The sequence below is a fragment of the Solea senegalensis genome, linkage group LG9 (assembly GCF_019176455.1).
Source record: "Solea senegalensis isolate Sse05_10M linkage group LG9, IFAPA_SoseM_1, whole genome shotgun sequence".
Taxonomy (NCBI): domain Eukaryota; kingdom Metazoa; phylum Chordata; class Actinopteri; order Pleuronectiformes; family Soleidae; genus Solea; species Solea senegalensis.
The window spans coordinates 1279531-1295920 of NC_058029.1; the positions used below are offsets into that span (position 1 = coordinate 1279531).

Sequence of the window (16390 nt, forward strand, 5' to 3'; positions counted from 1 at the left end):
CACTCCCTCCTCCTTCCTATCCCCCCTTTGCGCTAGTCCCGCCCATAGACCTGCCCCCAGACTCGGTGTACAGTAGAGTCACAGTCTCTCCGAGCTGCTGGAAAACAGGGTTGCCAGGTCTGCATGACAGAACGAGCCCGAAAGCAAACCTGGAAATGTCCACTTCTGCTTCCGGTTGTAGTTCAGGTCAGTTAAGTTAACTGACCTGAACTACGTGTCTGCAGAACTTATCAAGAGAGTTTTCATGACTTATCACGTAAATACAGAGCAATTTAACCTTAGTTTGAAACTATCAAGGGACCGTCCACACGGGAACGACATTTTAGGGGACGTTTCCATGTAGACAGTGAATAGGCTACTTTAGGAAAAGACCATTGTCTTGTGTTGTACAGAGTTAGTGTCAGTGTGAAAAGATGCTCCATCACTAGAACACGTGCTGTCTTTAGAGATCTCACACAACGGGGTGAAAAAGAATTCCAACTTTCAGTGGATGTCTCACTCTTGTGGTGCAGCCCCATGTCTCACTCTTCACGTCCAGCCTCAGTAATGGGGCGACATACAAAGTCCTGGGAAGTGTGTTGTTTTTTTATTTTATTTAACTTCTGCACACACACACACCACACATCATAAGAACACTCACACACAGCAAGTGACCGGTTTTATGTCAAAACTGAGGCAACAGCAACATTGTGCTAGTAAAGTGAGACAACTGCCAACAGGTTGAAGTATGACTGTAACCTCAAAGATGAAAAACACCCCCCCCAACTTCTCTTTGGAACGTTCCAAGTTCCGATGTAAATGGAACACAGCATGAATGCAAATTCTCTACTGTCATGTACTAAGTAACATTCCACCATTATTACACCATTATTACACCATTATTACACCATTATAACACCATTATAACACCATTATTCCACCATTATGCCACCATTATAACACCATTATTCCACCATTTTCCACCATTATTACACCATTATTCCACCATTATAACACCATTATTACACCATTATAACAATTATTATTACACCATTATTCCACCATTATGCCACCATTATTACACCATTATTCCACCATTATAACATTATTCCACCATTTTCCACCATTATTCCACCATTATAACACCATTATTCCACCATTTTTCCACCATTATTACACCATTATTCCACCATTATAACACCATTATTCCACCATTTTTCCACCATTATTCCACCATTACCATTATTCCACCATTTTTCCATTTTTTCCACCATTTTTTCACCATTATAACACCATTATTACACCATTATAACACCATTATTACACCATTAACACCATTATTCCACCATTATTACACCATTATAACACCATTATTACACCATTATTCCCAGTAATGATGGCCTGTTTTGGTGTGGACAGCTCCTGCAAATAACATGAACATTTTAACATTGTTTCTGTTCATGAAAACACAAAAATGAAAAGTGAATTCACTGCAGAACATACACGGTCAACTCAACACTTCAAATGTAGCACAATTCCCGCGGACCTGGCAACCCTGCTGGTAAACGGGACACAAGGCCGTCTGCACGATAGATGGGGCTGTGCGATGTGTTGCTCCACCCAGTCTGGTTTACACGGCTCCCCCCACCTCCTCCTCCTCCTCGCCGAGACAAAACGAGCCGCCCTCCGCTTCTACCATTCCGTCTCAGGTTCCCGAGCCCGTGGCATCTCCCATCTTCCCCCTCCCCTCTCCTCCTCCTCCTCTTCCTCCCGTCACCAACTGACAGAAGGGAAGAAAGAAAGAAAGAAAGACAAAGCAGCTCCGCGCGCGCGCGCTCTTCCTCCTGCACGTTATTGCTGTAGAACATGGTTTTGTTGTTGTTTGTTTTTGATAAATAACTTATGTAAGAACGCGCCTCGTGCACGTGAACAGCGTGGAGAGGTGGAAGTGCGGGCGCGCACATGGTCTTAGGAGAAGGAAGTGCTGCATTATGGGACGTGAAAAAGCTCCAGCGTCGGCTCCCGCGTGTTCAACCTGGAGCTGAGATGTGGGAGTTAGTGATGTAGTGTGTGTGTGTGTGTGTGTGTGGGGTAAGGTGGTGTGCGCGAGGGTGCCGCGCTTTGCAGCAGGTCACCGCGTTGTTGTTTGAGGCGCCGTTGCGCATGAGGACGTTATGGAGAGAGGGAGGGAGAGAGAGAGAGGGAGAGGGCGTCTGGGGGTGAGATGCACGAGGAGACGAGAGAGGAGAGGAAGGGAGTTGTCAGACAGTGGTCGCAAACCATGTGCAGCGAGGGAAACATCAGAGCTGCACGTTTCCCGGTGAAAATGAAGAGCGAGAGACACACAGAGAGAGAGAGACACAGAGAGAGAGAGACACACACACAGAGAGAGAGGTTTTGCAGCAGCCCGGTGAACAAAGAACCACGAGCACAGGCTCCCCAAGATGTCCTCGAGAGAAGCCACGCCTGACAGCATGGCCGTGGAATAACACAAAGACTCCCAACTGCAGTTGTACTATTGTGATCATCATCATTATTATTATTATTATTATTATTATTGTTGTTATTATTATTATAGTAATGATGATGATCATACAGCTCCTCCTTCTTTTCTGGGCTCATTTTACAAAGTATCTGCAACTTAAAAGTCAACAAATAAAAAAAAAAGAACAAACAAAAAAACAGTCAAATGTCTTTGATCAATCACTGATCTTATTTCATCATGTTATAGTTTGTCATAAATTAAGCTTTTAATGTCCACGTCTTCAGCTTCATCCGCTCATACAGTGTACAGTATGTATGATGGGATGTACAGTGTGAGTGTGTGTTGCGTAATGCTACCTGAGTAACTGTGGGGTTGTTTACTCACCGTCCACGTCATTAATGTCACCACACACACACACACACACACACACACACACACACACACACACTCTGGCCGACGACACCTTCACTAAGTTTCAACATAGAAATTTCGAGGTGTGTGTGTGTGTGTGTGTTGTTTTCCACACATTGTTAACTGTAACACCAGGAAAACACACTTTGTTCTTCTCTTTGTCATCAGCACAAAACACACACACACACACACACACACACACACATGTACAATGAAACAATGTCATAATCACAAAATCATTGTTGTGAAGACGGAGCAGGTGTATCTGCATGAATAATTATGGTCTAGACGCGCTCTCTGGGTGCCGACCAGGGAGGGGTTCGTTCCCCAAGGGTGTGTTGTGGATCAGGCTCTCAGTACAAGGCCCGGATTAAACCCCCCCACCCCCTGCACACACACTCTGCACCCAGTAACGTGGACACAAAAACAGCAGCAAGAGGAGGACAGAGTCTGACCACAATCCTGCCTCCACCCAGGGGAGCACACACCAGATTGGGTGACGGGCACGGCTGGCGGTCGTGGACGAGAACCACACGAGGTCCAGACTCTGCCAGTATGAACAAGAGGTCGTCTGGCTCCATTAAGATGCGTCCACTGGGAGTCCAGCAGGCCCAATCAATGAAAAGCATGGATCTGGGATCGTGTCCCCACACACACACACACACACACCCATCACACCACCCGCTCTGCCTGGAGTTGTGAGTTTTGGTGGAGCCTTTTGGTCGGAGGTCTAATTGTTGGGGATGCTGCTCTGTCACATGACCTTGTGACCCCTGAGCTTGTGCGTGTGTGGCTGTGAATGGAGACTCCTGTGGCTGTGTGTGTGTGTGTGTGTGTGTGTGTTAGCTGCGGGACGCTGGTGCAGCTCACAGTGCTGAGGTCATGTTACTTAGCCATAAAAAACTCAATGATCTTGACCATCTGTTCATCACAGTAGTGCTGCTTTTCTCTTTTTTCTTCCTCCTCGATGAAAGGCTGACTGGTATCTTTGGGGAGATGCTGGTTTTTTTCTGTGTGCGCTGCTTTGTCCGAGAGGCCGCGCACATATTGCTTTCACCTATATGGACAGTATCTGTCTTTCAAAGAGGCTTAATAGGCTGGAAGGACACGTCTGAGGACCTCCTAAAGGACGTCCATGGCCAGATGTCCTTTTCAGGACATCGCTGGTGCCCCGCCGTCCCGTGAATGAGGCTCCTGCGAGCACAAAGGGACGTGTTGGCTAAGCACCACGTGCTGATGCCACAATGAGCGGGCTCTCGGGGATGATGTAAGACCTCATGCAAATGATACCACAAGAACAAGAGCCGCGAAGTCCATCAGCTCAACAAATGAAGCGGCTCGTGTGCAGAACTCACTTCTGATGTTTTCTGACCGTCTGTTTGTGTGTTTGTTTGTGCTCTTTCAGGCTGAATCTTTAAATATTAAAATTTAAATCAAGAAAACACAGGCAGACACTATTTAAACAAGCATAAGCATTCTTTCTTTTTTTAATAAATCTGGTCGTAAAAGCCGACTCTGGCTCTCACTGTACAGGTGCACAAGAAAAAAACAACTTAACAAAAGGACAAATAAAACCTGTGACAATATATTATAATGATAATCTATTTATTTCACCATGAGAAGGTGTGGTCCGACTTGAAACTGAAGTGTGTGAACACATGAGGACATGAGGACAGATAAATAAGCTTTATTTTCAGACTCAAGGTCCAATAAAAAAAGTGAAAAAACAAAACAAGACACACACAGAAATAAGAATCACACAATAAAAACAAAAAAAAAACATAATAATCTAATGACTCATTTTTTAAAATGCCCCCAAAACTGAGACGTGCAGCGCGTGTCACTATTCATAATGTTCACCACTGCCACAACATTTAGATTCTCAGAATCATTTAACCGGCAGATGAACGAGTGCATTACATTTCTCACATTTAAAAGTATCCTCGCAGCGTCATTATATTGCACTTTCTATATTTCAACCACACATGTGCAGTTTACGTCGGTGAACAGAGTCAGCTTCACACCAACTGTGCACCAGCACATACAACAGCTCACATACAACATACGACCTCTGTCCGTTGGTCTGTGATCACATGACCAAGATATTTTGAACCTTGCCTGAGAGTTTAAAGTCAGGTAAAGTCATATTTCTATCGTCCACGGTTCTGTTCATGTTGTTCCCCAGACACAGAACACACACTGAGGAGCTGCTGTATACCAGCTGAGCTAGGACTAAAGATCACACAATCATCACTGTACTGCCTGTTTTACATGAGCTTAGATTATTTGATAAATCATGTAGAAATGAAACAAAATAGGAGATAAGATGCTCCCTTGTCTTACGCCGTTACTGATATGACAGGGAGCAGATAAGCAGTTGTCCCATTTAACTTGCATGGTCTGTTGGGAATACCAGTAGGACATGAGTCCCTGGTTTGGTAACCTTGCATCACTGAGGTTAATCTGAATAAAGGATTCCAAACACCAAAGTGATCAATAACACATTCAAAGTCACTGATGGAGGCAGCAGAGCATCAACACAACACAGTCGTACACAAACTTATTTACACTGCACACAATCACCAAGGATTAGATGTGAAACACATACAGAGCGAAGATGTTTCCTGAGATTACATCAATCATCAGTTATTTCAAACTAATCCAGAATTTTATGGAGTCAATTCTTCTTCACTTTTAGATGAACTCAGGGTGTGTGTGAGTGAAAGACTCAAGTGTCATCTCAAAGGTGAAAAGAAGAAAAACACTTTTTTTATGTTATTATTATTATTATTATTATTATTATTGTTAGTATTATTATTGTTGTTTTATTGACTCATCATTTCATTCTATTTATAAAGTGGATGTTAAATGGTTTGTGCTTTTCTAGACTTGACCACTCAACTCTGCTTTACACTACAGTTTAGCCATTCACTCATTCACTCATTCACTCACACATTGATACAGCGCTCATTTCTCTATCACTCATATTCACACACCGTCAGGAGCAACTCTGGGTCAAGCGTCTTGCCCAAGGACACGTCGGCATGTAGACTAGCAGAGCCGGGAATTTAACCCACTCGACCTTCCAGATGAAAGACGATTCACTCACTCACTCACTCACCGTCCGTCTATTATTATTTTATTATATTAAAGCTGTGGATAAACTGTAAAATGTCAATGACATCATCATTCCCATCAGCACAATATCACATTGGAGAAGGTTTGACTTTTTAAATGAACACACACACACACACACAACACTAATAAAACAGACTTTATTTATTTCATTTATTTATAGACATATTTTATATTTTATCTTTAGACATGGACACACACACACACACACACACACACACACACACACCTGCTGCACACATGCACACAGGGATGCTGTGATTGGGAGAGCTGCTGTCAGCTGGGAATATGAGTCAGGTGGAATGACTTCACTGCTTTTTACGGGCATTAGGTCATCTCTCTCCCTCTCTCTCTCTCTCACTCACGTTCCCCTTTTCCAACCCCCCACTGTTGTCTCTCTCTCTCTCTCTCTCTCTCTCACGTTCCCCTCTCCCTCGCTCTCTGTCTAATCACATTGATGCTGTAGAGCCGGTGACACGCCTAGTGATGAGTAAGGATCACATCACCACTTGATTCCCGTATGGTTCTGTTGGTGGTGATCTCACACACATCACGTCAAGCTTTGAACTCCAGAGTCTTGCTCACTCGGCCTTTTATTCTTGGCATCTTTTTGTCGTTTCATTGAATGCATCACAGGCGAATATGAAACATTTACTGTACACTGTTCAGGACTCAATAACAAGGATGACGTCACAGGATCAGTATCCCACTAAACCACTAACTGGGTCCCACATGAATGAAGACATGTTGTTGTGTTGTGTTGGTGTGTCCTGCACACGGGACACACACACAAAGACTCTTCTTCAGACTGTTGACCTTAAATACCCACAATGACATTCAGGTTAACACTACATAATAATTATAGACACCTCGTTAAAAAGGTTGGACATTTCAAATATTCTTATACATAGACAGATTTGACAGATTACACTCGTTTTATTTTTTTTTACATCTGATGATGATGCTGCTGCTGATGATGATGATGCTGCTGCTGCTGATGATGCTGCTGATGATGATGATGCTGCTGCTGCTGTAATCTCTCTTTCACTCCGTCATAACTTCTGCAACATCCATGAAAGCAGTCAGACGTTTGTTTCAGTCGCTCTTGATTCATGAAAGTGTCTCGGCGTTGAGAATGAATATTTCATCACTTGTTGTTCTGTCTGATCGGGCATCATTTTACTGCTAATTATTTCAAAGACCCCCTCAAGCTATGGCTCCTTCAGGAACCACACTTTGAGATAAACACTGCAAAAATAGATTTTCATAAAAGAAAGAGGAAAAAAAAAAGAATAATTTCTGTGAAACAAGCTAAAACAATGTTTTCTGCTTCGTGCATTAACAGTGAACTGTAGTAAATAAAAATGTCAAATTCACAAATCACAAATTGATGTGTGTGCAAATATATCAATTTCTAAGGTGTAAATCCTTAAAGTCAATGTAATCAAGAAAAGAAAGACTTATTTGAAGTGAAAAAAATGAATTTCTCTGCTTGTGATAAGGACAACTTTATTAAATTCTGTCCAGTTTTGTCAATCTTTGTCCAGTTTCTCCTTCTTTTAAGTCACATTACATCTGAAAGTGGCTGCAGATTTACAAGCTAATTTTGCGTATCCTAGCTAAGCATACTTTGCTCACCCCCTCAGCAGAGACTTTGTCTTAAAACAAGAAAACTGAAATCAATGTAAGACTTTATTTGGCCTGTTTCTACAATGCAAACATGCTCCAGAAAGCCAAACTCTCGACACAGTTCAAAGGGAAGCGTTTTGTTTCCAAACATCTACCGTGTACATCTTTGTTGTCTGGATCATGTCAGTGTCACAGATGTCAAACTGTCCTGACGCTGCGAGGATCAGTGCCAGCACAACAGGCCCAGCATGCAACAGGCCTCGCACATCCTCGCACAGCCTCACACATCACGGTGCCTTCAAGTGACCTGCACTCCTCCTCCATCATTTATGATGAAGATTACCAATGTAAACAAACCATTTAGGTCATGTAAAATTCATGTTCAGCTGTTACATCATGATAAGCTTATTCCCACAGCATGCTGTGTCAAAACGACACAAAGAGTCAGCAGCAGCAGCGGCGGCGGCGGCGGCAGCAGCAGCGGCAGCAGCAGCGGCAGCAGCAGCAGCAGCAGCAGCAGCACACTTCACTTGTTTTTAATTTGCGTTTTTGTTTGTATTTGGAATGGTTTTGGGATCACAGGGAATTAAAGTGTCTGTGTCGTTCTTTGTGGGCCATCTGTACTGTTTGATAGCAGCAGTCGTGCTGCTAGAGTTGCCTTAAGGAATAGTTGTATGACGCTCCCTGGCTGCCTGTTTAATTAAATGATCAATTCATATGAAACATAGCTTAAGTCAGTGATTCAATCACTGCCAAAGTGGGATCCTTGGAGTCCCACATGGCGTCCTGAAAGAAATGAATTCCCCCATTTATTTCAAACTGTTGACAGAAAACAGTTGAAATAAGAGTTGAACTGAGGCGTGAAGTTACAACAGCAAGAAATGACACACAGTTAGAATCCAGGAAGCAATAAAGTGATAGTTCAGGTTTTTAAGCATGTGTTTGTGAAACTTTCAGTAATGCAGCGGTCAGCAGCTGGTGGCCCACGGGTCAACACTTGATGATTTCAAAACTCTGTTGTTTTTTTTAAATGTTATTTCAAATATTTGCAGAATCCATGAAAAATGATGAATTGAGTCAAAGAGCAGTTTTTCAGACATTACAACAGTCTGTGGCACTTTTTTAAAACCAACACATCTCTTAAATTAACCATTTTGTACAATATTGATTGGGTTAGATTAGAAGACAAAGGGTTACTAGACAAGAAATGAAGAAATTATGGTCTGTATTCAATTGGCCCTAAGCCTATTTGACTTGGTGACCCCTGCTGTACAGTGACCCACTCCTTAAACATGGAAATCTACAATTAAACATTTACAGTCATATCTATGATCATTTTGAACTGGTAAACATGTATATATATATATATGTACATATATATATATATATATATATGTACTCCTTCTCTGTGGTCTTCCTGACCCAGTCCTTGTGAAAATCTGTGTTTTTAGTTCACTGGGACACAGGAGCTCGTCATCTGTGTGTTATTTTCATGTGCTGTGTTTTTATTTTAAGTTTTTAATGTAGATAAGATTAGACTTTGTTGACTTGTAACAGTAGTGGAAGGGTCAGAGGTCGAGGGTTAGGGTTAGGGTTAGTATTAAAATTGTATCACACAATAACAATACACATGTGATGGATAACAAAAATATTAAGTTAAACCCTCTATTGCACATATTTCAACTGTCACACATGTTACATTTCAAATGTCTTGTTGTTGTTATTTTAAAATAGTTAACTTCCATTTTATTTTTATTTTTATTCTTCTTCCCGAAACAAAACAAGAACAGAAAAACAACACCACCCAGTTACCAAAGTATACCGCCAGGTGGCGCCTCCAGGCTGTGGCGTAATTAGCAGACACAATCAGCAGCATTGATTTGCAGCTGCTCCTGGTTCGGCTCGGCTCGGCTCGGCTCGGCTCGGCTCGGCGGAGTTTGGCAGCTCAGTGACTGTGGAGCTCAAGTGGAGAGTGTGGACATGAGGGAAGGTGATCGGTGAAGGACAGCGAGACACGTGACGTGGAGAGAGAAGGTACGTTTACACTCTGTTTACGCTGTTTACACTGAATGTGACGCAGCTTTTATTTAGTTGTTGTTATTTATGAATTAGTAGACGTAAACACGAGAGAGAGCACGGACACGCTGCTGTTCAACAACAATCAAACAATCATGTTTGTGTTGACGGGTTCATTAAGCGTGTCAGCCAGCGGGGGGCGCTCCGACTGACTGACTGTGTGTGTGTCCAGGTATTACTGATGTTGTGGGGACCTAAACCTGTTTACACAGTCTCATTATGGGGACTTGTCTTCCTCGTGGGGACAAAAAGCAAGTCGTCATAACGTAAATGACTACATTTTAAGGTGAAGATATGTTTTAAGGTTAGGTTGAGGTTAGGATTAGGATTAGGTCAGTAGTTCTTGTGGTTAAGGTTAGAGTAAGTCTCCAGGACATGAATGGAAGTCAATGCAATGTCACCTCAAGTCATGAATGTCGAACGTGTGTGTGTGTGTGTGTGTCTTATAGTCATATTGCATCCTTAACCATCACCACTAAATGCCTAACTCTAAACCAAATTCTAATCCTAAACTAAAACTAGGTCTTAACCTCCCAAAAGCCTGTGAGGACCAGACAAAGTCCTTACTTTTTGTCTGGTCCTCCCTCCCTATGGTTTATCCTGGTTTATCCTCAAAGACACACACACACACACACACACACACACAGGTGTGCACTGAATCATTGGCTCCCATTGATTTGTGACAGCATAAACAACAACAACAACAACAACAACAATAACAACAACGCCTCGTCCATGACCTTACCCATCCAATCCAACTTTCTTTGTTAAGCACTTAACCACAGTGGACCAAACAGTTCATGTCAAACTCAAGTTGTGTGAATGTTAATGCTCATGCTTCTAACACATGCTCATACAGATCCTCAGCTGCCAGTTTATTAAGTACACTTGAATATATATATAAAATCTGCTTTTTGTCTGTGATATTTTAGGAATATATGAAATATGAAATATGTGTGCGCGCGTCAGACACAGTTCATTCTGTAGTTAGTTACTCACATTTCTCCAAAACACAAACAGTTGACTGTGACTGCGTCTTGTGCTGCAATGATTGTTTGTCCCAGGAGAGCAGCAGGTCACTGGCTCATGATGGAGACACAAATGCTTCAGCTTGCACAACAGACACGCCTTGTGTGTGTGTGTGTGTGTGTGTGTGTGTGTGTGTGCACTGCTGGTGTGGAATGCTGTGAGGGCAGAAAAAGAGAGAGGGAGAGAGAGAGAGGGAGAGAGGGAGGGAGACTGTGAGGGAGGCAATGGCTGTTAGAAAAAGAGAAACCGCTAACTAACCGACTTCTCTGTACTTACCTGGTGAGTTGCATCACAGTCATTCATGTCCTTCCTTGTCTGTGGGTGAGTAAATGTGTGTGTGTGTGTGTGTGTGTGTGTGTGTGTGTGTCATAGAGGAGTCGTGGCTAATGGAAGTCAAGCTTTAAATGGAGGAAATGCTGTTTTAGTAATGGTCTGTATTCATGTCGGGCATTTCATTTCTCACTCAAAGCTGCTTTACTCTACAGTTTCACTACATTCACCTATTCACTCTCTGTCACTCACCCATTCATATGCATCTATGTGCAGCCCATTTTTCTTTCATACCCATTCACACTTAACGTGGAGTTAAGTGTCTTTGCTGGGGCAGGAATCAAACCCTCAACCTTCCATTTGAAAGACAACTCACTCACTCACTCACCCACCCACTCACTAACCCATTTGTAAAAGGATAATGAGCAGAAAGATGTAATAAAATCTTCTGCCAACAAAATTCTGCCAGTTTTTTTTGCAGCTTAATTTTTGCTCAATGATTGAGCATCGATTTAAAACATTCATCGTCAACTAATTTAATAGTGGATTCATTGGTTTGAGTGTTTTCTTTATATCATTGAAACAACAGCTTCTTAAATGTGAATATTCTGTGAATATTCACATTTATATATTAATATTCACATATTCTGTGAATATTCACATTTATATATTAATCTTCACATATTCTGTGAATATTCACATTTATATATTAATCTTCACATATTCTGTGAATATTCACATTTTCAGAGAACATTACACGGACTGACGTTGACAGAAAGAAAAGAACATAAGTACAGAGAGGAAGAAAGAAGTCGGACGCAGACGGGGAGTGTTTGACTAAAGGGACGAGTGAGTCACAGACGTTCAGACTGATGGAGTCTTTCCACTGGAAGGCTTCAGTAGATCCAGGATACTCCCTGATTCCCTGAGCCTGCCCCATGCCCAAAAGCAGAGATGCTGTTTTGCCCCTTTATTTCACCACATGGAACACACGCACACACACACACACTAACAAACGGACTAACATCCATTTCCATGGAGAGCGCACACACACATGCACAGAACACATCTTTTTTCCTCTGCATCAGAAGTTGATTGGACCTGCGAGTTGTTGAACTCCACCCCGAGGAAATAAATCTATCAGAGCAGAATGAAGGTTGGATTCAAGTGTCAGACGCAGGACCGCGAGGATGTCACTGCGAACTTCACGTCAAACATTTGTTTGACATGTTTTTTGTCCCTGGGTTCAGCAGACGAGCTTCTGAACATGTTATTTCTACCAGAGACCTGTTATTGGGATAAGAAGAACATGTTTGTGCTTTGGATTACATGTTGGACATCCTGCTATCCTGTGGGCCAGGTTCATCCTCGTCTCCTTCCACAGCAGCGAGGATCTATTTTTCACTTTTCAGAATGGAAACGCTTGCATGTGTTTGCTGAGAGTCGACTGTCACCGCTGTTTTCATGCACAAGGAAAAATAAAGAATGTGTTCTTCAGAGTTTCTTCACAGTCACTGAGGTCAGACTGTCTGTGAGGGCGCTGTCTGAGGGAGACAGAGAGAGATACAGCTCACCAGCTGCTGCCAGTCTGTCTGCTCTGACTCCGCCTCCTCCTCCTCCTCCTCGTAGCCGCACCCTCCCTTCTCCTGTGGCCCCACCCCTCTCTCCCTCTTCAGCAGTAGAGGTACAGTAGTCCAGGGCACAAGCCAAAGACACGCACACACCCACCCAACACACAGCAAGACTGCATAATTCAACGGAATCCTCTTCTCTACTCTCCTCTGGGGTAACGACACACACACACACACACACACACACACACAGACACACACAGACACACAGACACACACACACACACAGACACACACACAGACACACACTGTAGCCAGCAGATAAACTTGGCACGCTCACTCTCAGTGCCTTCAGCAGTAGAGTTTCAAACAGCAGAGGTGAGGTTGAGAGTTTCCACAGGTTTTTGTCTCTGAAACTTTCTGTTCTTCTCACTGTAAAGACTTTAGTTTTTTATGACCGCGTTGGCTCAAAGGCGTTTTTTTAAAATTTGGCCGGGAATGTCGACTCAATAAGACGGAAACTTAAAATGTCTCAGCGTGGAAGAGTGAAGAGTGAAACCTCCTGTACTTTTGGTTCACACATTTATTCACAGTTAGTCCTGAGAGTGTGTGGATTCACACACACGCACGCACACACACACACACACACACACACCCTATACCACTCATGCATGTCCTTGTGTGCACTGTTGCTAATGGGCGGTGAGGAGGTGGATGGTAAGGTTTGGTGCATCCACCCACTCCTGAGTCAGGAGGCGTTTCCCGCCTCTTTTTAGTGAAGCAGCTGCTCTCAGGTCGCTTAACTGCTGCGAGTGATGATGATGATGAGGATGAGGATGATGATGATGATGATACTCGCACTGCAAAAACAATAGGAATGAAGAATTCTGCCAATGGGTGATAGGATGATTTTCACAATAATGTAATTTGCCTTAAAACAAGGAAAATATGCCCAACACTAGACGACAGTGAAGAAAGTAGAACTTAAAATGAGACTTTTAAGAGTTTACACCAAATCATTTCTTATATTTACATACGCACCATTCTGTGATTGTGAGTTTTACTTCAGTATTTAACACAAACTTAATACACACCACCAACCACACAATCTTAAAATGGAATTATTTTTCTTCTTTTTGGCAAAAAACAACAATTCCCTAGAAATGAGGCTTGTTTGATTGACGTTCTTTAAGTTCACTTTTTGCAGTGCATACGTTCAATTAGACTTCTAAGCTATTGGAGAGTTTATTCGACTGTTGCCCAGTTATTGTCTTTTATTTAGTTTTAAGGTCCAGTGTGTAAGAAATGGTGACCTCTAATGGTGAGACTGCAGATTACAGGGAGCGATGGTGACGTCCACATGTCGGAGAGGATGTTGTTGTTCACGTTCAGACTGTTAGAGCATGCGATGGCGTCTTTGTTTGTTTGGGTTGCTATAGAAACACGGCGATTATATGATGATACACTACAGACATATTTATTGCTTGTATATGAAATCTCGGCCTCTAAAATGTTACTCCGTACGTCATTAAAGGGACAGTTCAGGTTTTTGTGTGTCCAGCTGACAGTGAGCGTTCATGCCTCGAGCTGCTTCCTGCTTATTGCAGTTAGTACTGACTATGTATTAGTATCTCATACAACACTGAAAACACCTCAACTGTCACTTTAAAGCTTAAATGTGCAAATATATTTAAAAAAACTAAAGTATCAGAAAATTATAAAATACTACTACACAGTGGATGAGATGATGTGTGTCCTTATCAGGACATCCTGCACTACTGTTTATACAGTGAGTCAACGCTTTGGTATTAAGACTTGGGCTGTGACGAGAAGATCTTTTTTGAGGTTTGTCTTCGTTTCACCAAAATCCCAGAAGAGCTGCGGAGGAGGAGGAGGAGGAGGAGGAAGATGTTATTTATTGTTCTCTCTCTGGTTGGGGCTCCATGTTTATTTGAGTAATTATGGAAGTCATTAGTTGCCTTGTGAGGGAGCTTAAGGTGGAAGTTAGTGTTTGCACAGTGTCTCTGAACCTCTGAACACTGCTGTGACTTGTAAGGAGGATATATATATATATATATATATATATATATATATATATATGTATATATATATATATACATATGAAATAGTAATTGTGGTTTTTGTCCTATATCACTTTCATGTGTGCTCGCTCTGTTTTTTACTGTTAACTCCACGCTTTAATAATACAGTAGAGGAGAGGTATGAACAAGTTTTATAGATGTGCTTACTGACTGGAGTAACAATGCTGGAATATGACTGTGCGATGAAGGCAGACTGCCCACACATCTCTTCCTACAAAACCCCCAGAGTTTGGACTGTGATTCAGACGGTGGTTACGTCCACTGTATACGTTTCTAAGGAAGACAAACGTGGTAATGCAGTTTCATTGTTAACATCACAATATCTCTCTGATTCTCTTCCCCTCACAGCCAGTGACTCACTCTGTCTGCACTTCTTTGCTGAGCCATAATTGCCATGGAAACCCCGGGCCAGAAACGCATGAGCCGTGGTGCCACCACCTCCCCCTCGCCAGCCCGCATCACCAGGCTGCAGGAGAAGGAGGACCTGTGCAACCTCAACGACCGCCTGGCCGTCTACATCGACAAGGTGCGGTCACTGGAGGCGGAAAACGCCGGGCTGCGGCTGCGCATCACCGAGTCAGAGTCCTCGGTGACCCGTGACCTGTCGGGCATAAAGGCGGCCTACGAGACGGAGCTGGCCGACGCTCGGAAAACCCTGGACCAGGTGGCCAAGGAGCGGGCTCGTCTGCAGCTGGAGCTGAGCAAAGTCAGAGAGGAGCACAAGGAGCTCAAAGCCAGGTAGGAGGAGCATGTCGGGGTGGAGGTTGGCTGGGACAACGGTCACGTCCCTAAATGATTAGTATAGGCATGTGTTTAATGTTAATCCAAAATCAAATGAGCTGGTAATTGGTTAATCATCGCATCACTAATTATTATAGCGTCACATTAAGACCCTGTAATCGCTGCACCACATCAACCAATGCTGGATTTATTGTTGTGTTGGTGTGTGTTTGTATGAGATGCATTGATACATTGATACATTGATACATTGATACACTGATACACTGATACATTGATACACTGAGATAATAATTTCACGTCATAGCACAGCTCCCATCTACAAGTTCAAATGGGATATTTTGAAATAAGAACATGTTTGGTTTGTATTTATTTAAACAAAGTGACACAAACAGCTCCTTGACCGTCATGAGTCAGACAGAACCATCCACATGTCAGCATTGTTTTTCTATCTCAATGTGTTTTCCACACGCTGGTATTTCAGCATCAGTGCTGCTGATGCGCCTCGACTTCACACCTGTTGAAGTGAACGAGGCCTGAGGTTGTGCAACACCCTGATTTCCTGTAAGGAATGCATCCTGGAGTCAAACCCCACATTTAGACTGTAGGTCGCATTCTCTGTGGTTGACTTTGTGTGACTCATTAGTCAGCAAGTTCATTTATGTCACTTGAAGCGTTGGACTCCACCTTTTACACACACACACACACACACACACACTTAGAGCTGTGATGACAGACGCTCTTCCATCACAGTGTGTTAGCAGAGTAGCACAATGAAGAGAATACAAAAGTAGGAAAGTAAGACACAAACAGGAGTTTATACGCATAAAATCTGTAGAAGTAACACACAGGAATCTTGTGTAACTTTGTCAATTATAAGGTAATGGCAGTTAGCTGTAGATGTTTTCAATACCATTTTCCTCTTTAAAGAGCTGTTTAAACACATTTATATTTCATGCCTGTTG

At 42.7% G+C, this 16390-nt stretch overlaps 1 protein-coding gene across 2 annotated transcripts in view; it reads left to right on the forward strand.

The window, feature by feature from the left end:
- Nucleotides 1–9562: 9562 nt before the first annotated feature.
- LOC122774841 (lamin-A-like) overlaps nt 9563–16390 on the forward strand; it is a 32093-nt gene continuing 25265 nt past the window's right edge. Inside the window, exons 1-2 of one of the 2 annotated variants that reach the window (XM_044034394.1) lie at nt 9563–9673; nt 15036–15425. In XM_044034394.1, coding sequence (XP_043890329.1) covers nt 15082–15425 — 344 coding nt within the window. In that variant the 5' untranslated portion in view covers nt 9563–9673; nt 15036–15081. Of the gene's footprint in view, nt 9674–12630; nt 12801–15035; nt 15426–16390 lie in introns of those variants that run through there. The other variant, XM_044034393.1, reaches the window with a different exon arrangement.